This window comes from Dama dama, chromosome 12 (genome assembly GCF_033118175.1).
Source record: "Dama dama isolate Ldn47 chromosome 12, ASM3311817v1, whole genome shotgun sequence".
Classification (NCBI taxonomy): Eukaryota; Metazoa; Chordata; class Mammalia; order Artiodactyla; family Cervidae; genus Dama; species Dama dama.
The window spans coordinates 18,768,102-18,791,954 of NC_083692.1; the positions used below are offsets into that span (position 1 = coordinate 18,768,102).

Here is a 23,853-nt window from a genome sequence, read left to right on the forward strand (position 1 = left end):
AATATTCTGACATGTTAAGTGCGTTAGTTTCTAGTGAATGGATTATATGCAGTTCCTTTTCTGCTGAATAGTTTTCTCTATTTTCCAAGTTTTCTATGAATTTTTATTACTTTAGATTTAGAAAAAGAGAGATCCTTTCTGCTAAGACCCATATCAAAGGCCACTATCTGAATTCTTTTCTAATCTTCACATCATAGTATATCACATCTCCCTCCAGAACATAAGCCTATGGCTTATGTTATGTTATGTTATGTCTCTAGTCCCCTTTTGTTAGATTCTCCTACTAACAAGAATTTAAAGAGGAAGTCATCTTTGTGTCTTTTGAAACATGTGGTTTGCAGTTTCACTTGGTCATTTATTGGTCCCAAAATTTCTGTTGCTTCTGCCTTTTATCCCTCAAGATCAGCCCCAGAATCTCTAGAGAAGCCTGACTCTCCAGCTTGATTAATGGGAGATTCCTTCAACTGTCATGGAACATGCTATTTACAGAAAGTGGTGGAAAGAGAAATATGGAAAGAGGAAGGGAGGAGGGCAAATCACATATACATTGTTAATAATCAAGGGAAGGGGGTGTAGGCATTTTGAGTTGCCTGTCAGCTCCTGCAAAACCATACTACTAGGTAAAGGCCAGGATTTAAACATGGTTCCAGAACTATACTTTTAACATTAGTGCTCTGAAACCACCCCTACCCTCACACTTCAAGTCCAGGAAATCCACTGAAAATTTAGGGAGAAGAAAGAAAAGCCACTTTCTTTCCCTGTGGCTGGGGCTGTTACCCTACAGAGAGCATGGATGAGCTTAACAAAGAGAGAAGAAATTGAATGTGGGGAGACTGAGCCCCAGCTCTACAGGTACCATGCAAAGAATTTTTCTGAGTCTTGGTTTCATCTGTAAAATGGAAATGACATCTGCCTCAGAGTGGAATACAGGAAAAATCTGAGTAAGCATAAGGAGCACTGTTTTTGAGTTTCAAGAGAAAACATCTGTCAGAAGATGCTTTACTGAAAAAGAAAGTTGAGAAACTAAAACACCATGATCATAAATTAAAGTATCTTTTATTTTAAACATATTCAGCTTTAGAAGAGTTTAGTTAGTTTAATGTGTATTTATTTCAAGTAATACAAAACTAAATCATTCATTTGCATGCTAATCAATATTAAAGTCACTTAAGAAATTCATCTAAATGATGTTATACCAGCTTTCAAAACAACTAAATCACAAAGTCCATATGTGAAAATGAAAAAGGTAATTAAAATACATTGGCACTAGGAGACTCCTTCCTCATTCAAGAAGACTGAAGAACTAAAATCATACTTGCTTTGAAAATTTTTAGTAGTTTTCATCTAAGTAGTTATCTAAGTGGTATACTAATTTACAGCTATGGTGTTCACTTCCATTCTTAAATTAGAAACTCAAATCTGATAACATTTTTGATATGTTGTATTCTTTTCTTCCACAATAGGTAATCATTTATTTATTAATTAAAAACTAAATTATAATACTAAATAATTCAAATAACTATGGAGCACTAATTGTGTACTAGGTACTGTTAACTGTGTATTTCACCATTTCCTTTCAGAGTTAAAGCCTTGTCAATTATGTTTTTTTGGCCATTTGTTTCATTTTCTATAGAATCGCTCTCCGCTCAAACAACGGAAAAAGTATGTAATTTATAAAAATTTAAAAAGCTTCTTGGTAAGTTCACTTTAACACTGAAGAGGAAAAACTCTAAGTAATTATTGAACAGAAGAAACCTACACTGGTATATACTAACTGTGGCAGCTGTTCCTAGCTGTTCTATCCTTCCCTTGATCACAGCTTGGCTGGAGTCGTCCCCTTTTTCCCACCCAGGTGTTTATGGAAGAAAGTCTGGAGCTGCTGCCAAGCATCTACCTGGGCCCTGGCATGAGCCCTGGGCTCCCCTCCCCAGATGACAGGAACGCCCACGAAGGTGTGCAGGGAAGCCGGGCACAGGGGGAAGTAAGGAGGTTCAATGTAGTGCCCCGTCCCTGGGTAACAGATGACCTGGGGTTTTGCCTTCCCATGGGCCTGCAAGCGTTTAGAGGCCTCATTAGCATAGAATTCACTCTTCCAGTTGTGGTCATCCTGACCCACAAGAAACAGGAAGGGGCACTCAGCCCTTTCCACAGGAATGAAGCTCTTCTGGTCAGGTCCTTCCAAAGGGCTGTTCAGGACTTCCACAATGTCTGCAAAGCCATCTTTAGTCATCTTGATTCGATTTTGGTTGAAACCCACAGGTGGCAGAATCTCACCTTTGTACTGTAAGGTTCCCCAGACACTGACTACAGAACCATTGATTATGACGGCTGCAGTGATGCCCTTCAGGAAGGAAGCCATGGAGAGGCAGAGCTCGCCTCCTTTTGAAATCCCAAGCAGCCCAACTCCTGGACCCTTCACCTGAGAAAAGGTCAAAGGGAAAAGGAGAATGAGTCCATGAACAGTGCAGTGTGGCCAGTAGTGCCTGGACTTGAGAGTCGGGGAACTGAGCCTGAATCTGGGCTCTCCCAGTTATCAAGGTTTGCAGCCTTGGGATATTGACTTAACCTTTTTTGTACCTTGCTTTCCACAATTTCTGCATCACCATTCCTGGTGCCTTCAACAACCAAGTGGATGACAACGAAATACTTTGGCCTTGAAGTTCCTTTGACCACCAAACCTCCAATGGTCTTTTCCTCTCCCCCTGTCCATGGGACTCTCCAGGCAAGAATACTGGAGTGGGTTGCCATGTCCTCCTCCAGGGGATCTTCCCGACCTAGGAACTGAGCCCCCGTCTCATATCTCCTGCATTGGCAGGCAGGTTCTTTACCAAAAGCACCACCTGGGAAGCCCTTAATAACAATCCCTTGACCTCAAATCCACTCTCTCCTAGTTTGTACTCCTTTTCACAGCAAAACTTGTGGGAAATTTTGTAGTTGTTCACTTTCTTGTCTTAATTCTCTGCTCAGTCCCCTCCAGTGTAGTTTGAGTTTGCCCTATTCCAGAAAGATTGTTCTCGTCAATTACCAAATTCTTCTGCTGTAAATGGCCTTTTGATTGACCTATCAACAGCAATTTTTTTGGATCATGGTTTCTACAATAGCACTCTTGACTGATTTCAGCTATTTATTCCTTATAAATACTAGGAATGGGATATTATAGTGATCCCAATTTTTGAGAGTATGATACATAAGCCCTAAGGTCCAGGAGCTAGTAACTGGCAAAATCAAGCCTCAAATTTAACTTTTCTCTATCAAATACACTATTATACTGGTTCTACTATACCCCATCACCTTCTCTAGGAGCACCAAGGCTTTCATCTACCTTGAGCTCTGATTGAATTATAAAATAAACAATCCTATTAATCCTCTAATATCCTGAGCAAGGTATATGTTCTAATCCTCTGATATACTGAACCCTCAAACGTTTCCTACTACCCAGGTCCTTTACTAGTACCCAGATACTATACTAGGTGATTTATTAAAAGTGAGTACTCTGCTCTCAGATGGTCACATGGAGGAGAGCACTGTAAAACATAAACATTTAAACTGGAGACAGCTTTCTGGAGAGAGTGATTACTTCCCCTTCCCCTCTTACTTCCTGGGTCAAACCGAGGGTTCTCAATGTGTTGAGCTCTTAATGAAATTTGATAAAATACTGGAATTTAAAATTCCATAATTTCAACTAGGACACTTTTACCAGCAGGAAATCTAACAATAACATCTAATTGCATGGAAACTGTCTGGGAGAAGTTAACTGTGAAAGGTAGAGTGTGTTGGGGGCAGAGAGTGGCTGTCATGAATTTGTTAAGTTCTGTGAAAACCAAGAGCATTTTAGAGAAGGAGAACTGATATGTAGAACATGAAACCACAGAAGTTCCAACCTGAGGGTGATTAAGCAGGTAGTTCACAGCTTCTTCAAAGTACTCCAGGTGGACATGCCGTAGGCTTTTGGGGAGGTCTTCATAGTTGTAATAAGCCAGCGCCATCACAGCAAAACCCTTCCCAGCCAGCAGACTAGCTCGATATTCCAGAAGGCCACCTCCAGCTGCAGAAATGTCCACAATCCCAGGAAAGGGCCCGGGTTCTTGGGAAGAAAAAACATAGAGTTAAACTATACTTGAAACTCTTTGTTGTGGTGTCAAAAGCCATTTTTGCCCTTTGGTGATGTCACAGTTTTCTACTGATGATCAGAAATGCTAAACAAGTCTGGTCGTCAAAGGTCCAGACTGTGGCATAGTTTAAACCCACATTCCCTTCTACACCCAGGGCCTCAAAGCCCCACAGATTTTTGCAAAGAACATGAACTGCTTTTGTGAGCACCACTCCACATCAGTTATAGGAAGAATTTTCAATTACAAATCACAACAAAAGAATCAACAGGAAAGAATCATCAATCACAGGCCCCAACAACAACAAAAAGGATGTACATTGCATCCCTTCCAAGAAATTGACTACCCCAGGAACTCAGCCAATGAGAAACCATCATCGCCCTAAACTGTCACTTTCGTCTAATAGACTTCTATTGGAAGCAACCCCTCCCACCTTCCTCCTCCTTCTCTATAAAGTTAACATTCCTTTCTTTGATTTGTTGAACTTGCCTATGGTTTTTGTCAGGGCTTGCTTGTCCTGAATTGCACTTCTCTGGTGTTCTAGAATTAACCCATTTTTGCTGGTGAAACAACTGTTTTAAGGTCAACATAACCGGGTGCTCGGAAGTGGAATCCTAAGAGGTCTCCCCCAAACTCCCAGGTTGGTGAGGACACAGGTGCTAGTCCCCACAGAGTCCATGTGCTCACTGCCTTCTAGCTAAGCCTGGAGTTTGAGGGTAAGTCTGTCCTGGATTTCAAGCTCCACTGTCTGCATTTTGAGTTCCCCAGTCTTTATTTGCAATCTATTTAAAGGCTTTGTCCTTTCTGAGAGTATTCCTTTGGTCTTTGGTCTGATTTCTTTGGGTACTGGGATGTGCCTGTTGGAACTCTGCTGTTTAGGAATTTTTCTTTTTGCTCTAGAGAAAAATCTTTTAAGAAATGGGATCCCTGTCATCCAAATGCTTTGACAATGCCCCCCTCCTTTCTGGGACCCTGGCTGGTTTTATGTTTAAAAACTTTGGTCCCTCCTCATGTGCACTTCTAATTAAATGGACTGAACAGTATTTGAGAACACCAATCAACATTATGAGGAACATTTGAGCTCCCCAAACTTACTTTTCTTAAAACTGAATTAAACGTCTATTTAACTGGCATTCTGAGGCTTCCAGTCATTACTGGCAATCTAGAATTACGTCTCTGCAAATTAAATTTCAAAATTAACTGAGGTAAATGAACAACTAAAGGAGTCAAAAGGCTTCTGAGGCCTCTCTTTCCCTCTCCCTTCCTTTGACTTCAGACACGTGACAGCCACTTACTGCCTGCCTGCCTCTTGCTGCACTGCCTCCATCTCCTCTATACCCTCAGTTTCCCCAGTCTAATGCTCTCACTGAATTTCTCTTTTTCTTGGCACTTCTCTCCACTCCCTCCTCCTCTGAACCTATCAGAACCCGCCTCTCTAAAATTATGTCTTCCAAGCACCCAGATAAACCCTATATTTCTTATGTTCCCTAGACTAAGGCTGAATTGGGAGTCATAGTTGAAGAGTTTCCTAAAGTAACCGAGAACCCTCACAGGTTTGCTGAAGAGTCTAACGCAGTTCATTCAAACTTCCCAGCCTGGTTGCTTAGATTTTTATCAGTTAGTCCACCTGCTTGTTGGTGAGGGTCAACCCAAACATGTGATTAAGGTCGTCTGATGGGAACAGCCCAAACAGAATTTAGAAAAACCCCTAACTTTTGGCCAAATGCTAGAATATTTTCTGGAAACCTCTACTGAGCAGTTACTGTAGCTTTTCTTTCTTTCTTTTTTTTTTTTTGGGGGGGGGCGGACAGCAAGGTTTACCTCCAGACTGAGGATGCTATTTATAAAACCCCTCCCAGGATGCTATTTACAAAACCCCTCCCATGTTGCAATTTAGCAACATGAACTTAGATGTAAGAAGTCTGACAAAGGCAATTCATGTGTAGAAATATATTCATGTATCCCAAAGAAATACTATCAGATATAATAAAGTTTGAGCTAGAAGGAAGGTCATTACAGCATTACTAAGAAAAATTGGAAAATAACTTACATGTCTAAATGAGTATTTAAATTGATAAAGTCACACAATGAACATTATGTCACCACAAAGATGCCTAAGTGAAAAAAGCTGCACAACATAATCTACAATATAATTTCACTTTTGTGTAAAAAGATATATATCCTATACACAGGAAAAAAAACAAACCTCTAAAAGCAAAGAGACCAATAACAATTGTCAGTAAGATTACTGAGTGTTTTGTTTTTATCAATTTTCTTATTTGTAAACTTTACAATAAACCCCTTTTACAACATGAGAACTAACAGTTATTTAAAATAAAAGAAAGGGATGTTGGTGCAGTGCTGAGGGCCCCTGGAAGGTAGAGCCTTCAACAAAAGGTGTCCTACTTGGGAGACCAGGGGGTGGAAGGGGCTGGCTGCCCTCACCCAGAGGAAGGTCAAGGCCACACTCCCTAAACACAGCTTTCTTATTTTTGGTTATTTTGCTATCTTCCTCTTGTCATTTCCAGACTGCATCTGTACATTTTTGCATGTTAAACATTTAAAACTTACCACAAATATCCAAAGCCTGTCTTGGCATTTCATTTAATATCAGCACTGCACAATAGCAAGTACTGCTCAAGGCCAGAGGTTAACATTTCCTCCAGAAACTTAAGTACAAAGAGGTTAGCCCTGGCATAAGAGGTTCGAGTCCCTTCATGGCCACAACCAGTAGGACAAACCAAGGGCAGCCAACAGAGTGAAGTGGGGGTGAGGAACCCCTTCGGTAACACAGGCCATTTCCACAGTTCTCAGGGTGTGCACCCTGGGCCCACAAAGGAGCCTCAACCAACACTTCCTCTCCGGCTGTTTCTTTTTGAAAGAACTTCCAAATTCACCTCTTGCTATTTTTATACTCCATTACTTTTAGCTGCACCAGATCTCCATTTTCTACTTAAATGCCACAAGCCCACTCACTGAATTTCATTGTACCATCTGAGAGTTCAGAGGGAAGGCTGAATTCAGATGTATGAGGATGCAAACCAATCAGCAGGGATCACCAACACCATCAACAATATCTATGACCTATCCCACCCGTGAACAAAGGAGGGTGAAGAACAGGCAGGGCCCTGGGACAAGGCAAAGGCCAGGAGGGCGTGGGCACAGCCCCCAGCTGCCTGCTCTGCTCCTGGACTACTAGGCCCACTTCAGAGTCCCTTTCCCAAGACAAACATTCACACCGCTGTGGAGAAACACTTCATCAGCCCACCAGTCGCTAGCTAACAGTACCCAGAGGCACTCATAGCAGCTACCCTTGAGTTTGGTAATCACTGTATAAAAACAAAAGGAAAAATAAGCTCTGAAAAAAAGGCAAGGCAGGTAGAAGAGAACTGAGCAAAAACAAGAAGGGCAAGGTGGGAAAGGAAGCCCAGATTGTTCTGGGGAAATCAAGGAACAGGGTGCCGAGCAGGGGAAAGATCCTTGAAACTGCACAGCAGTGCCCTCTCTCGACAGGGCCATGAGCCTCGGGCAGGCGGGCACCGAATTCCAGTGTCTGCAGCAAACACACGAGGGCGGAGGCCGCACCCAGCTGCTCTCCCAGCCCCCCACTGTGGTCACAGCACAGCCTGTCCCTTTCCCCTTCCCACTCCCACGGACACAAAAGTCTTCTCATGGTTTCTACTCCAAGTTCATCTGTAAAGCAAAACCTTAGGGCCCCAATGAACAGAGAGTAACAGCAGCACTGCTGGGCTCTCCCCGCCCAGGACACAGGGTCAGCTTAGTCACAACACACACCCTGGATTCCAAGTTGCTTAGCACAGCACTTCTGCAACCCTAGTAAAATGAGAAGTGTGTGCTCAAACCCAAACCCCAGACACATTCCAGCCTCCCAAAGACCACAAGTATGTCAAGCATATATTACATGTCCTTTCCACTTGTTAGGCTGCTTACAGTCATCAAGAGAGATCCCCTTTTTAACAGTACCATTTGGAAATACAATTGGGTAAAATTCCAAGAAGTTAGGAAATAGTCCCCCCACCCTGACAATGACCTTCATTGGCCTGTAGTTTGTCATCACATTTTGCACAACCATCACACACTCCCAGTCAGCCGAGTCCATCCCCAACTGCCATTGGGGATGCAGGCCATTCATGTTGCAGGCCATTCCGGACCTACCAGTTCTGTTGAGGTTACCACACCAAGCTCAATGACCTCAGTCTGGAGTTACATTAGTGAATCTAGGCCTAAATCTACAGTACAAAGGTACATTTCACTTCATGATATACAGACAAGATCAGGGTTGAAAAAATATAGCAATACAAATAATTCTAATGAGTTTAGAACTCAAACCTTTATTCACGCTGTAAAGGGGAAGAAAAGTCTTAGTAGTCATATACATGATGCAACAAGGACTGGTTCTTACCATACAGAGCAACATAAAAGAACCCTTTCCACCTGTTTTTACAGTTTCAACTTCACAACAGCTTATTTCCCCATACACGCATGACTAAGACTCTTTAAATTCCAATGACAGTAACTGTATCACATGCCCAAGTTACAGGTTAAGAACAGAACTATCACATCAACATACTTGTAAACATTAAAACGAGAGAACCCAGAAAAATTCCGTGTCATAAGTACTGAGGATCTAAAATTCTCAAAACGAAATGGGAAAAGGGACAGGATAAAAAGTCACTGGTATTACTTTATCACAAAGGATTGATACTTCCCTAAATTTTTACAAGCATACATAATCCAGGCAAGAAACTCCCCACCCCCAGTTTTGCTCTTATTTCCCTACCCGATTTTGGTTGTTTCCCCTCTAGTATTCCTTCACTTAACACAAACATTCAAACTGAAGATGGAGTAAACTATTAACTGGAACTTTAGCAAGGGTACATAGATTGTTTGCTACCAAATATTACAGTATTTAGAGAGTGATCATGCTCTCCTTGTTACAATGAGGATGGAAAGAAAGCACTTTGGCTATTACTACCCATTACAAAGAAAAGACAAGATGTTTATAAGGTAGGAAGTAATGTACAAAATTCCTTTAGAAATTATTGTGTTTTCACTTTGCTCACACTTTCAACTGCAAAATACCAAGTGAACAAAAGTGTTACAAACCCAGAAGAGGGCATCTAAGCATCTTAAGTGCGTACCAAAATCTCAAAATACTTTAAAAGCCCACAATTTGGGTATTGAAAGTCTTTTCTGAAACTAGTCCCTGAACATTGCACACTTTCAGATAACACTTAAGAAGCTTGCAAAGCAGTGAAAGATGTTAATCTGCTGATGCAAGTCCCTGACACCAATCTCTCGAGACTGATATCCAGGTTTCAGTTACCTTTTCAGTCTTCCCCTTCTTGTAGCAAAGCAAAACAATTTTGCTTTGGAAAAATCCTTCCCCACGCTTAGCAGTTTTAAGCATTGCAGAAACTTCTCAAGTCACAATTTGACTAGCATTAACAAGGCAGCATTTTCTTTGCCTTTGAGCTCTATTCCCCAGAACTCTGCCTACTGATCTTTTCTCCAGAGAATTCCCTTCAAGCCACATTCCCTACCACTCCCACCCTCTACAAGCCACACCTAATCACAACCTTCTTTTTTTCACCTCACCCCTCCCAGCATCAGGCTGTTTTCCACCCCACAACCCCCTCACCTCAGGGCCCTCCCATTTGAACACTAAGATTACTCTGAAATCTAATCAAGTAAGTTAAGAAGCATACAGAGCAAGATGAACAGAAGATTACTATCGGTATCCTGACTATTCCCTTCTGGTGACAGAAGTGACCAAACTAAACCTGCCGTTTCTATCACAATCTGGACATGACCATCTCGCGCCCTCCCACCTACCACAGCACAATGACCACGACCGCCCCCCGCGACCCCCCGACTTCGCCAGTTTTTGCCTAATGCATTTCAATCTGGAACGCTTTCCCAACACACACATTATGTATCACACTAAGAATTCCTCCAACAAAAGCACAGGCAGGCGGGCGGGTAGATGAGGGTCACTGGGATCCATCTGCAAGCTCCATCTACAAGGCATCACCTGTGTTGTGGCATCAGCGTTAAAATGTTCTACAGCTTAAAAGTCTTCTGGAAACAAGGTTCGTAGCACACTAGTATGACAGGAGACTCAATTTAGAAGATGGCAGCATCTGAAACCTCCAACCCAGGAGACGTGCCTGCTGACATTCACGTGCCCAGAGATAGTTGCTCCCGGATCAAACACTCACAGCAACACATCTGCTGATGGCCCGGTATCCATCTGCTTTGGCCTTTTAAAGACTGCCCCCGCATAAGCTCACGAACACCTTAAAGGATGGCCTCCTGAATACAAGGCTTCCTGAGCAAGGCCTGGAAACATGCCACTGGAGAACTTCCTCCTCCTAAGCCTCTGGAAATTCACTCTGCAGACAGCAATTTAGGCGGGCTCTTTCCTCCAGGGTCTCCCCTCCTGCACCGCTACAACTCACACTGTCCAGGGGCTCCATTTCTCCTGGTGCCATCAGATCGCCATGATGAACACTACAGTAACAAACCACCATCTATGAGGCATTTTCGTAGCTTTCAGATGGTACCATCGCTGCGGGCCCACCCAAGGGTGCACATTCAATCCCCACCCTCTCCACTGGCAAGCACCACCACCCCACCCACCCAGAGTCTCAGCAGGGGCTGCCTCTCCTCTTCAGGGTTACCAGGATACCAACTCCGATGGCAACAACTTTCCCGGCTTACCAGATTACCAGAAGCAATGTTTTAAGTGAATGGGTAACCTCGAGAGTGTGAAGGGGAGGGGGGGGGGCAGAGTGAGCTCACAGAAGAGGTTAGCGTGGAACCTAGAGGAAAAGTCCAAACGGGAGCACTGCCACTGGAAAATAAAGTGAGGGTCAATTTTGTCCGCCTACAGCCCCCGCCTGCCAGACATACCAGTAACCACTTGGACCAGTACCTTACCTCCTCACTCACTCCCTAGACCACCCTCACACCCAGACCTGGGTTTCACCAGGCTGGGCCTGGCTGGACCCTGTCCTGGGCCGAGCCAGACTTACATACCGCCCTGGGCCAGAGCTGTCAGCCCCGCGAAGCTAAGTGCAGCTTCCACCACACGAGGCCTCATCCCCAGGAGGGCTCACAACCCTTGTCTGGAAAAAAGGGAGTGATGGTATTGACAAGTTCAAGTCCTGCCCTCCCTGCCCACCTGCCACCCTGCACCCCACTGCCTGCCTTCCAGCTCCTTTTCAAAGCACTGACTGACCAATTCTGCCTCCAGCTAGGGAGGCAAGACCCTCAACCTCCTCCACCTGTCTCAGCCTTCCTCCTCCTACACAAACCAGGGCACTGACTGGGGGCCTGCTCAGCCTACGCGTGAGCGGTGCCCACCCAAAGGTCGAGTTCCCCTTCTCCAGCAGACAGCTGCGACAGATAGGCCTGGAGGGTTGTCCTCCCCCTGGGTTACTGCTGGCCCTTTCAACACAACTCTCCCCAGCACAATTTCCCCAAGATCTACTCCCCGTGTCAACCTTCCTTCTCTTGGCACCCCAAGTCCCCCAACCTCATCTAACTCTGCCATCTCTCTCAACTGTCTCCTAAGACCCTAAACTGGCCAACTCCGCCCCCCACAACTAAACCCAGGGCCCTAGCCCTCCCTGTCACTAACTCCTCCTGTAGCTTTTCTTAAAACTACTGATTGAAACAAAATTCAGACTTGCACACAAAAACCTAATGAACCTGTTTATGACAATTAGAATCGTTCTCAGAATGTGTGCAAAGCAAACAAATTCTCATTTGTTTGCAACGCAAGTTCTCGTTTTCCTTCAGATGGTGAATCCACTCAGGTAACCTTTAACTCTGCTTATTTAACTTCTATGCAGAGTACATCATGAGAAACACTGAGCTGGAAGAAGCACAGCTGGAATCAAGATTGCTGGAGAAATATCAACAACCTCAGATATGCAGATGACACCACCCTTATGGCAGAAAGTGAGGAGGAACTAAAAAGCCTCTTGATGAAAGTGAAAGGGGAGAGTGAAAAAGTTGGCTTAAAGCTTAACATTCAGAAAACTAAGATCATGACATCTGGTCCCATCACTTCATGGGAAATAGATGGGGAAACAGTGGAAACAGTGGCTGACTTTATTTTTTGGGGCTCCAAAATCACTGCAGATGGTGATTGCAGCCATGAAATTAAAAGACGCTTACCCCTTGAAAGGAAAGTTATGACCAACCTAGACAGCATATTAAAAAGCAGAGATATTACATTGCCAACAAAGGTCCATCTAGTCAAGGCTGTGGTTTTTCCAGTGGTCATGTATGGATGTGAGAGTTGGACTGTGAAGAAAGCTGAGCGCCAAAAAATTGATGCTTTTGAACTGTGGTATTGGAGAAGACTCTTGAGAGTTCCTTGGACTGCAAGGAGATCCAACCAGTCCATCCTAAAAGAGATCAGTCCTGGGTGTTCATTGGAAGGATTGATGCTGAAGCTGAAACTCCAATACTTTGGCCACCTGATGCTAAGAGTTGACTCATTGGAAAAGACCCTGATGCTGGGAGGGATTGGGGGCAGGAGGAGAAGGGGACAACAGAGGATGAGATGGCTGGATGGCATCACCAAGTCGATGGACATGAGTTTGAGTAAACTCTGGGAGTTGGTGATGGACAGGGAGGCCTGGCGTGCTGTGATTCATGGGGTCGCCAAGAGTCGGACATGACTGAGCTACTGAACTGAACTGAACTGAACCTTTAACTCTGTTTATTTATGTGCTGAGCTAGGATGTTCCTCTTTATTTGAAATAAGCAAGGTGGAATGAGAAACTGTGTCCACTCCAGATTTAATGTGGCACATCAGTTCACTTCCAAAGTAGATGAGTCAACTGATAAGAAAGACCACTAGATTTCTTAATTTTCAACTCTGGCAAATGAAGGTCCCTAAATAGAGCCCCAAACCTTCTAGTTCCTCCTATTGTTGGGAAGACACAGGACACTAAAGAATTTTAGCATTCAGGGTGCCTTCAGCCTTCTAGCCAGCCTTTCCAGTGTCCTGCTAATTTCGATTGATGGGGTTTCAAGGAACTACAGGGGCTCTTCCCAATCCTCCATCTTGATCCACCTGGGGAAACATTTCTCCAGATTAAGGATGAGGCTCTTTCTATCCTTAATGACACCAGAGCTACACTCCTAGTACTCAACCCCACTTCTGTAAAGCAGCCCCGGCTTTGGAATTCTAAAATATTTCAATTAGTTGGACTCTCTAATGAATTTCAAGAAGTTCCTGTCTCTGAACCTATTTCCTTTTGTTTCCTTGACAGAATACACCCTTTTCTCCTGAGTTCCTCTGCCCCTATGCATTTATTAGACTGAGACTTAGAGAAAAATATCGTGCTGGAATTTCTCTCTCCCCACACAGAGATAATTCTGGAATCTGACAGTAGCAATCAGAATAGCCAATCAAGTGAATTAAGTGACCCTTTGACATCTTTGTTGACTCCACTATTGACTCCATTTCTGATGGCTTTCCTGGTGGCTCTGACGGTAAAGAATCTGCCTGCAATGCAGTAGACCCGGTTTTGACCCCTGGGTTGGGAAGATCCCCTAGAGAAGGGAATGGCAACCCACTCCAATATTCTTGCCTGAAGAATTCCATGGACAGAGGAGCCTGGTGAGCTATAGTCCATGAAGTCACAAAGAGTTGGACATGACTAAGCATCTAATATTTTCATTTTGACATATTTTATTAGCTCCATTTTTGATGGCACTGTAGCTGAATCTGGAGGACACTGACAATTGTCCCTATTTGATAGCTACCATCATCCTCTTTACAGGCAAAATCTTCAGCTGATATTAGAGGAATCCACAATGCAACTTCTGTCAACATTCAAATAGATGTTGAATGTTGAATTCAAACAACATCCAAACTTCTCCCTAAATCAATCAGTATCCTAGAAATAAAGAATTTCTGCAAGGCATCAAACCCATGATAGAGGATTAAAATTCTCAGGGCCTTATTATCCCCTGTACTAGTCCCTGGAACACTGCTATTTAGATTGTGTGTGCTCAGTTGCTTCTGACTCTTTGCAACTTCATGGACTGCAGCCCGCCAGGCTCCTCTGTCCATGGGATTTCCCAGGCAAGAATACTGGATTGGGTTGCCATCTCCTTCTCCAGGAGATCTTCCGGACCCAGGGATCGACCTCAGGTCTTCTGCATTGACAGGCGGGTTCTTTACCACTGTGCCACCCGAAAAGCCCATTTAGGCTATGAGAAAACCCAATACATGGGGCAAGAAGTTTGTCCAAGAGTTATGAGCAAAAAAACACAGTTATAAAAAAAAAAACAAAAACACAGTTATCCCTTGTTGCTTTGTTCCTAAGCTCCATATACTACTGATATCTAGTCCCAATGAAAGCAACTTTTTCACTGTAACTGATTTATAGTGCATTCTTTAGTATTTTAATTGATGAGGTGAGTGAATGCATGTTTGCTTTCACGTAGGAAAAAAAAGGCAATTCACCTGGACAGCAATGTCCCAGGCTTTCACAGACAGTTCCTCTTACTTTTTACAAGTCTTCAAAGCTGATTTGGGTGATATAAACTTTTCTCCAGGCTTTACTTTGTCACAGTACATGAATGATTTGCTTCTCTGCTCTCTATAAAACTCTTCATGGCAAGAGAGCATTCGCCTGTTAAAACTTTCAGCCTTCAAAGGACAGAAAGTCTCTAAAGAAAAACTGCAGTTTCCTCTAAAGCAAGTTGGATATTTAGGTCACCTGATTATGGAAAACAGATTCCTTTTGGTTCTAGGTAGATCTGGGGCATCCTGTACATCTGGAAATCTACAATTAAGTGCCAATTATGAGGTTTTCCAGGGCTAGCTGCCCACTGTCAAAACTGGATTCCAAATACTTCTCTTATGGCCCAGTCCCTACATACTTTACTTTAAAAAAAGCCAACAATCTGGTCTTACCAGAAATTCAAAAATTCCCACTACTTACCTCTGTGCACACATTAAACCGTTAGTCTACTGACAAAATGATAGCATTCACAAGCAGGTATCGGTGGGGAAATATAAGGTCACAAAAAGTGCCTGCACCTCACTTGTCCAACCTGCTCAAACCAGAATCCAGGAAAACCTGTTTGCACAACTCCTGGCCACTGAATTGTCTGATGGAACATGGGAGTCTTGCAAATAGATTTCATTCAGCTTCCTCTGTCTCACAAAACTAAATATGTTTTAGTCATGGTTTGTATTTTTCTCACTAGAGTGAAACTTTCCTCTGTAGACAGCTTCTTCTATAGCTAAAATTCTGTTCAGTTCAGTCGTTCAGTCATGTCCGACTCTTTGCGACCCCACGGACTGCAGCACACCAGGCTTCCCTACCTATCACCAGCTCCCAGAGCTTGCTCAAACTCATGTCCATCGAGTCAGTGATGCCATCCAACCGTCTCATCCTCTGTCGTCCCTTCTCCTCCTGCCTTCAATCTTTCCCAGCATCAGGGTCTTTTCTAATGAGTCAGTTCTTCCCATCAGGTGGCCAAAGTATTGGAGTTTCAGCTTTAGCATCAGTCCTTCTAATGAATATTCAGGACTGGTTTCCTTTAGAATTGACTGGTTTGATCTCCTTGCAGTCCAAGGGACTCTCAAGACTCTTCTCCAACACCACAGTTCAAAGGCATCAATTCTTCAGTGCTCAGCTTTCTTTATAGTCCAACTCTCACATCCATACATGACTACTGGAAAAACCATAGCTTTGACTAGACGGACCTTTGTCAGAAAATTCCTAAAATTCTGTTAGTAAAAGATTATCCCTTCCTGAGGAAGCCCTCTTGAACTGCCTAGAGATCAGGGAACCTGTTTAACTGGTCAAGTACTTCAATAAGTCTGTGCTATTTGGCTGGTTTCACGACATTTTCTCTGTGCTTATTCTCAATCCTCAGGGTAAATCAAACAAACAAAGGGCACTTTAAGACTCAATTGGCAAAATTTGTAAAACCCTCCAAATACCTTGGCCAAAAGCATTGCTGTTGGTCCTTCTAAATCTCAGTTCCACTCCCTTTGGAACTCAAAAACACTCACCCTTTGAGAAAGTCACAAGACATCCAATATACCTGACCCCTGCATCTTTTGATTCACAGCTGATAAAAAGAAGTATACATCATAGTATAAAGGCCTAGTTGCTTCCATTAAAAATAACCATGCTTTGATAGAGCAGCCTTGTCACAGAACCCTCCCAGGAGATGAAGACCTTAAGCATCATATCTTGTATCTTAGAGATTTCATCTACTGGAAAAGATACCTCCAAAAAGTCTTGTTTAATTTCACTGGAAAGGCCACTTTCAGGTACTGCTAACCAACCCTTGTGCTGCCAAACTCCAGGGAATAGGCTCTTCATTTCACATGACACATCTCAAAAGAGCACCAAAACCCGACTGAACCTTACACCAGAGGATGACCTGAAAGCAAAGACTTCCCAGAACCGAAGCAGATAACATCTGACCAGACATCTTTGCCAAAATGTCAGGGACAAGACTGTTAGAAAGTTCAAGATTCACATGTCTTTTTTCATCTGGACTGATAACTGACTGGATTCTTACCCGAATTCAGGATAACTGAACTTGTAACCTTACATACCATGCTACTTACTGATAACATATTTGTTTCCAAAGAGTTCTTTTGAGATTACACTACTGCTTTTAAAATATCTTTGAAGTTTTGCTGTCTTCATGAAGAGTTCATTAGCTATTGCTTTGTGTTTATGCCTGCACTATATCTTCCCATATGCACTGGGTTAATTCTTTTAGATTTTGTGTGCTCTTATTGTATTCACTATTCTATTTTGCTCTCCTGGCTGTTTTATTTATTTATTTTTTATTTTTTTATTAGTTGGAGGCTAATTACTTCACAACATTTCAGTGGGTTTTGTCATACATTGACATGAATCAGCCATGGAGTTACATGTATTCCCCATCCCAATTTCTGGCTGTTTTAAATGGGGACATCCAGGAGACATCCATGATTCTGGGTTCACTTCCATAGGGAGAACTTTACCCCTCGAAATCAGAATAAGTGCCTGGGGCTTCCCTAATAGCTCAGTGGTAAAGAACCCACTTGCAAATCAATGCAGGAGACCCGGGTGTGATCCCTGGGTTGGGAAGATTCCCCTGAAGAAGGAAATGGCAACCAACTCCAGTATTCTTGCCTGAGAAATCCCATAAACAGAGAGGCCTAGCGGACTAAGTTCATGGGGTCGCAAAAGAGTCAGACATGACTTAGCGACTGAACAAAGACAAGTATTTATTCAGTTGGCTACCTTCAACTGAAGGTTTGGAATTGTCCTGTTATTTTTGATTCTGTACTTGTTGCCTGCTAGACCTTTGTAAAAACAATGTACCCCAAGTGGTGTACCCTAGTGCTTAGGGTCTTGATAAATATGGACTACAGATGCAAAGTGTTGGAAAGTTCTTCCTCCTACCCCTCCCTGTTACTCAAATGTGACCTCAGTAAGTTTCTAATCTGCGCGATTTCTCTCTAACAAGGGACATGACAGCTAGGAAAGATTCTTCCAGACACTGAAGGACAAAAGACCACTGACTCTTGATCAGTGGTGTTTTGGGAGAAAAACCTTAATTAAAAGGGAGCAATGTGAAAATTAATAAAGGGAAACCTCACCAAAATGGAGTCTGGAGGACAGAACTGGGGAACTGCCATGCACTCCACATCAATTGTAGGAATAACTGTCCCTTATAGATCACAACAGAAGGATCATCAACAGGAAAGAATCATCAATTACAGGCCCCAACAGAAGAAGAGGTACATTGCTTCCCCTCCAAGAAATTGACTACCCCAGCAATTCAGCAATAAAAAATTGTTGACACCCCACACTCTTTTCTTTGATGCATTTTTGTTCAAAACAACATCTCCCGACTTCCTTCTTTTTCTCTGTAAAATAGCATTCCTCTCATTGTTCTGTTGGACTTACCTACAGTTATTGCCATAGCATGCTTCTTCCAAATTACAATTCTCTGTTATTCCCAAGTTAACCCAGTTTTTGCGAGTCAAGTAACTAACTTTTATTTTTAAGGGGAACGAACATTGAGGATGCAAAATGAAACAATCACCCTAGAAAACAGCTGACCAAGTTCTTATAAATTTAAAGGTACATTTAGGTTATGACCCAGTAATCTCACTTCCAGGTATTTACCCCCAAAAATGAAAGTTTGTGTTCACACAGAAACATGAATTCAAGTGTTTGCAGTGACTTTATTCACAATCTCCAAAGACTCAAAACTCAAATGTTCTCCACCTGGCTAATGAATTAACAAACTGTGGCACATCCATATAATGGAAACTTGTAAGATACAAGAAGGAACTAGCAAATGCATGGAGCAACACAAATGAACCTCAAGTGTGTTATGCTAGACTCAAAAAGTTACCTACTGTGTGTGCTTCTAGTTATTTCACATTTTCATTATTTACATAAAAGTTTGTATATAATGTGCAATTTTTAAGGAATAATTATAAAGTAGTTTACTTCCAGAACTTTAATAATTCAGTTCTAACTATCAAAGCCCTGTGAGTTCCTATTTCTCTTCCCTCACTTTCCACTATTCTAAATTTATCAGTCTCTTGATTTTTTTACAGTCTTACCATTTGGAAGCACATTTTAAATGGCATTTTGTTTGGTTTGCCCTTTTAAAAAATGTTATCTGAATGTAATGCTACTGGATGTGTTCTTCGGGAACCTGATGTTTCACTCAACACTGTTTTTGAGGTTCATCCTGTTGGTTCCTATAACTTTAGTTCATTCACTTTTGTGCTGTAAATATACCTCAATTTATGCATCAGTTTTATTATTGATGGACACTTGGGCTGTTTCTGTTGAATTTGCTCTTAGAAACATAAATCCCTAATGGTGTACCAGGAGTAGAATGACATAGTCAACTTACTAAGCAAAAGCAATTTTTTTCCAGAGTAGATGAATAACTGTATTTCTCTTACCAGTATATGGAAGTTCCTTTTCCTCTATATACTGGTCAAACACTGGTAATGTTAAACTTCTAAATTATGAGGGTGTGAAATACAGTGTGTAGTTCTGAGGTAGGAGACAGAGGGTCTCTGGATTGGACATCTGGTGTTTGTCAAGTAGAGTAAAATTCGAGATTTGTTCTCACCAGACACTCCACAAAGTAAGTGGCAAAAGCTGAGCTCTACTAAAGCAAAGAGATAAGATGCCCACACTTGAGGTCAAGGAAGACTTCCCTGTCTGCACATGCACAGGAAGGCCTATTAGGGGTCAAAAAGGGAGGGGTCCCCATAATAAGTGTGGACATGCACCCACAGGCCTCTGCAGTGGAATCCATTAGAAAAAAGTTGCACACACATCTTGCGGAGCATCCAAGGACCAGTCAAGTGTAAAGAAAGAAACAACATAACTGACCAAAGGGAAACAATGACCAGGAAGGACTATCCTACATAAGTGATTCACATCAGCTCTATACTATGCTCTTCACTCAGGATGCCTATACCCTTTTTTCTCTGGGTGTGTATCTCTGCCTAGTGTCTAACTTACTGTGCTTCTCCTTACTCAGGACGCCCACACTCCGCTCCTGGTGTGTATCTCTGCTGAGCTTCTGACTTCTGACTCACTGCGCTCTTCCTCTTTAGAGAGGACGTCGATACCGATTCTCTCCAGGTGTACATTTCTGCCTAGTTTTTGACTTAGTGTGCACCTCACTCAGGATGCCCACACTCCTCTTCGAGTGTGCATTTCTGCCTTGATTCTGTCTTAAATAAACAATCTGTTTCTCCCTGTGCTCTCCCATACTTTGCGCTGTGTCTCTAATAACCTTTGTACCTGTTTTTACAGTTTTTGCCTCCTCGAAACATTCTTGCTTTCAAACAGTGGCAAGAGCCAGGGCCACTTTGTTTCTAGCCTCTAACCCCTGGTGGTCTAGTGGTTAGGACTTTCATCCAAGTTACCTGGGTAACCAGGTTCAGTTCCTGGGCAGGGAACTAAGATCTCTCTTCAGGAAGGCTCACTGCCCTCCCACTGAGATCAGTTTTATTTTGCATTTGCCTGATTCCTAATGAAGATAACTGCCTTTGAACAGTTTCATTGGTTGTTTGTTATGTAATGGTCAAATTCAGTCAGTTCAGTAGCTCAGTCGTGTCCGACTCTTTGCGACCCCATGAATCGCAGCACGCCAGGCCTCCCTGTCCATCACCAACTCCCAGAGTTTACTCAAACTCATGTCCATCGACTTGGTGATGCCATCCAGCCATCTCATCCTCTGTCGTCCCCTTCTCCTCCTGCCCCCAATCCCTCCCAGCATCAGGGTCTTTTCCAATGAGTCAACTCTTAGCATCAGGTGGCCAAAGTATTGGACTTTCAGCTTCAGCATCAGTTGTTCCAATGAACACCCAGGACTGATCTCTTTTAGGATGGACTGGTTGGATCTCCTTGCAGTCCAAGGGACTCTCAAGAGTCTTCTCCAACACCACAGTTCAAAAGCATCAGTTCTTCAGAACTCAGCTTTCTTCACAGTCCAACTCTCACACCCATACATGACCACTGGAAAAACCATAGCCTTGACTAGACAGACCTTTGTTGGCAAAGTAATGTCTCTGCTTTTTAATATGCTGTCTAGGTTGGTGATAGCTTTTTTCCAAGAGGTAAGTGTCTTTTAATTTCATGGCTGCAATCACCATCTGCAGTGATTTTGGAGCCCAAAAAAATAAAGTCAGCCACTGTTTCCACTGTTTCCCCATCTATTTCCCATGAGGTGATGGGACCAGATGCCATGATCTTAGTTTTCTGAATATTGAGCTTTAAGTCAACTTTTTCACTGCCCTCTCACTTTCATCAAGAGGCTTTTTAGTTCCTCTTCACTCTCTGCCATAAGGGTGGTGTCATCTGCATATCTGAGGTTATTGATATCAAAAGGTCTCCAGTGGATAACAAGAGGCTTTCTTCCTTCATGCTAATTTTCTTAAATCTTTTTTTTTTTTTGGATTGTGCTGGGTCCTTGTTGCTGTGTGTGTTTTTCTTTAGTTGTGGTGAGTGGGGTCTACTCTCTAGTTGTGGTACGCTGGCCCCTCATTGTGGTGGCCTCTCTTGTTGTGGAACACAGGCTCAATAGGTGTAGTACACAGAACCAGCTCCTCTGGAGGCATATGGGATCTTCCCCGACCAGGGGTCGAACTTGTGGCCCCAGATGGATTCTTTACCACTGAGCCACCAGGAAAGGCCCCTAATTTTCTTAAATCTTTTAATACATGGTGGGAGTTAAGAAGCAAAGTTGTAAAATTGAGAGATTTGGAAAGAAAACTTTAAAAACTGGGAATTACGTATACAAAATTTTTTTTTTCCGTCACAACTATCTTTTCTCCCTTTCCTTGTCATCTCTTTGCCCTGACCTCTGTTCCGGAACAACAGCTAACGAACGTACTTTTGGAATGCTGGGAGCTACCTACTTAATGCCCTCCTCTCGCACAAGGACAGATGAAGTTAAGGATGCTGACGGCTCACCTGGCGGCAGGAAGAGCGAGGCGCGCACCCGGCCCGCGCGCACCGGCTCGCGCCGCACCCCGGGCGCCAGGAAGTCGCGCTCGTGCACCGCCCGGCCCAGGAGCCTCTGGGCCTCGGGCTCGTGACCGTCGAGCACCTCCAGCTCCACGGCGAAGGGCGTCTGCACGTCCCGCTTCACCAGGCGCAGCAAGGGCTTCTCGGGCTCCAGAGCCCAGAAGAGCCCCATGGGCTCGAGCCCCGCGAAGCTGCCGCCCAGCGCGGGCGCGCGCTCCAGGTCCAGCAGGCCGGCGGCGTCGGCGCAGTAGCGCGCGTGGGCCCTGAAGAGCGCGCCCTTCTCGTCGCGCAGGGCCGCGCGCAGCGTGACCGGCTGCCCCGGGGCCAGGCCGCGCACGACGATGCGCACGGGCTCGTCCCAGCGGCAGCGGCCCGCCGGCTCCAGCGTCACGGTCACTGTCATCTCAGACGCACAGCTTCGGTCCGTACTCTAAACGCGCAAGCGCAGAGGGCTGCTGAAGTTTTGTCTCAGGCCGACTGGAGCTCGCCGGGAGACACGACGAGATCAGGACTGCTCTGGAGCCAAGTTAAGTTTCGTAACTGAGCGGCCTTTGGAACGTCTTGGGGCTTCAGGTCTGTGGACCCTGCTCCTCCGAGTCGTCTGAGGTTAAAAGCACCAGATCATTCACCCGGGCCAGGACAGGACGCACACGGATGTCCTGTTGTCCAGGACACGAATCTGCCCGCCCACCGATGCCTCTTCTCTGCCTTAAACTGATTCGTTGGTGAAATCAGAGATTAGTGGATTTAGGCAAAATTCCAACAAAAGGAAAAGGACGACTTTAAAAAACAATCATTGATTGAATTATAAAGTACATCCTTATTGCAAAATTCAGACTTAAATGTAAGAAAGTAGGGAAAACCACTAGACCATTCAGGTATGACCTAAATCAAATCTTTCACCATTATACAGTGGAAGTGACAAATAGAGTCCAGGGATTAGAGCTGATAGACAGTGTCTAAAGAACTATGGACGGAGGTTCCTGACATTGAACAGGAGGCAGTGATCAAGACCATCCCCAAGAAAAGAAATTCAAAAAGGCAAAATAGTTGTCTGAGGAGGCCTTACAGATAGCTGAGAAAAGAAGATAAGGTAAAGGCAAAAGAGAAAAGGAAAGATATACCCATTTGAATGCTGATTTCCAAAGAATAGCAAGGAGAGCTAAGAACGCCTTCCTCAGTGATCAATGCAAAGAAATAGAGGAAAACAATAGAATGGGAAAGACTAGAGATCTCTTCAAAAAAATTAGAGATACCAAGGGAAATTTTCATGCAAAGATGGGCACAATAAAGGACAGAAATGGTATGGACCTAATAGAAGCAGAAGATATTAAGAGGTGGCAAGAATACACAGAAGAACTATACAAAAAGGATCTTCATGACCCAGATAACCACGATGCTGTGATCATTCACCTAAAGCCAGACATCCTGGTATGTGAAGTCAAATGGGCCTTAGGAAGCATCACTACAAATAAAGCTAGTGGAGGTGATGGAATTCCAGTTGAGCTGGTTCAAATCCTAAAAGATGATGCTGTTAAGGTGCTGCACTCAATATGCCAGCAAATTTGGAAAACTCAGCAGTGGCCACAGGACTGGAAAAGGTCAGTTTTCATTCCAATCCCAAAGAAAGGCAATGCCAAAGAATGTTCAAACTACCACACAATTGCACTTATCTCACACTGTAGCAAAATAATGCTCAAAATTCTCCAAGCCAGGCTTCAACAGTACATGAACCGTGAAACTCCAGATGTTCCAGTTGGATTTAGAAAAGCCAGTGTAATCAGAGATCAAATTGCTAACATTTGTTGGATCGTCAAAAAAGCAAGAGAGTTCCAGAAAAACATCTACTTCTGCTTTATTGACTATGCCAAAGCCTTTGACTATGTGGATCACCACAACCTGTGGAAAATTCTTCAAGAGATGGGAATACCAGACCACCTGACCTGCCTCCTGAGAAATCTGTATTCAGGTCAGGAAGCAACAGTTAGAACTGGACATGCAACAACAGACTGGTTCCAAATCAGGAAAAGAGTACATCAAGGCTGTATATTCTTACCCTGCTTATTTAACTTCTATGAGGAGTATGTCATGAGAAACTCTGGGCTGGATGAAACACAAACTGGAATCAAGATTGCCAGGAAAAATATCAGTAACCTCAG

At 43.5% G+C, this 23,853-nt stretch overlaps 1 protein-coding gene across 1 annotated transcript; it reads right to left on the bottom strand.

Annotated features, from left to right (window-relative positions):
• Positions 1-1,040: 1,040 nt before the first annotated feature.
• On the bottom strand, positions 1,041-22,234 carry LOC133066042 (acyl-coenzyme A thioesterase 1-like). The gene is made up of 3 exons (XM_061156707.1): positions 21,641-22,234; positions 3,882-4,084; positions 1,041-2,419 (listed from the first exon to the last, which is right to left on the bottom strand). The coding sequence occupies exons 1-3, from the start codon at positions 22,095-22,097 to the stop codon at positions 1,814-1,816; spliced, it is 1,266 nt and encodes a 421-aa protein (XP_061012690.1). The 5' UTR covers positions 22,098-22,234; the 3' UTR covers positions 1,041-1,813.
• Between the last annotated feature and the right edge of the window lie 1,619 nt (positions 22,235-23,853).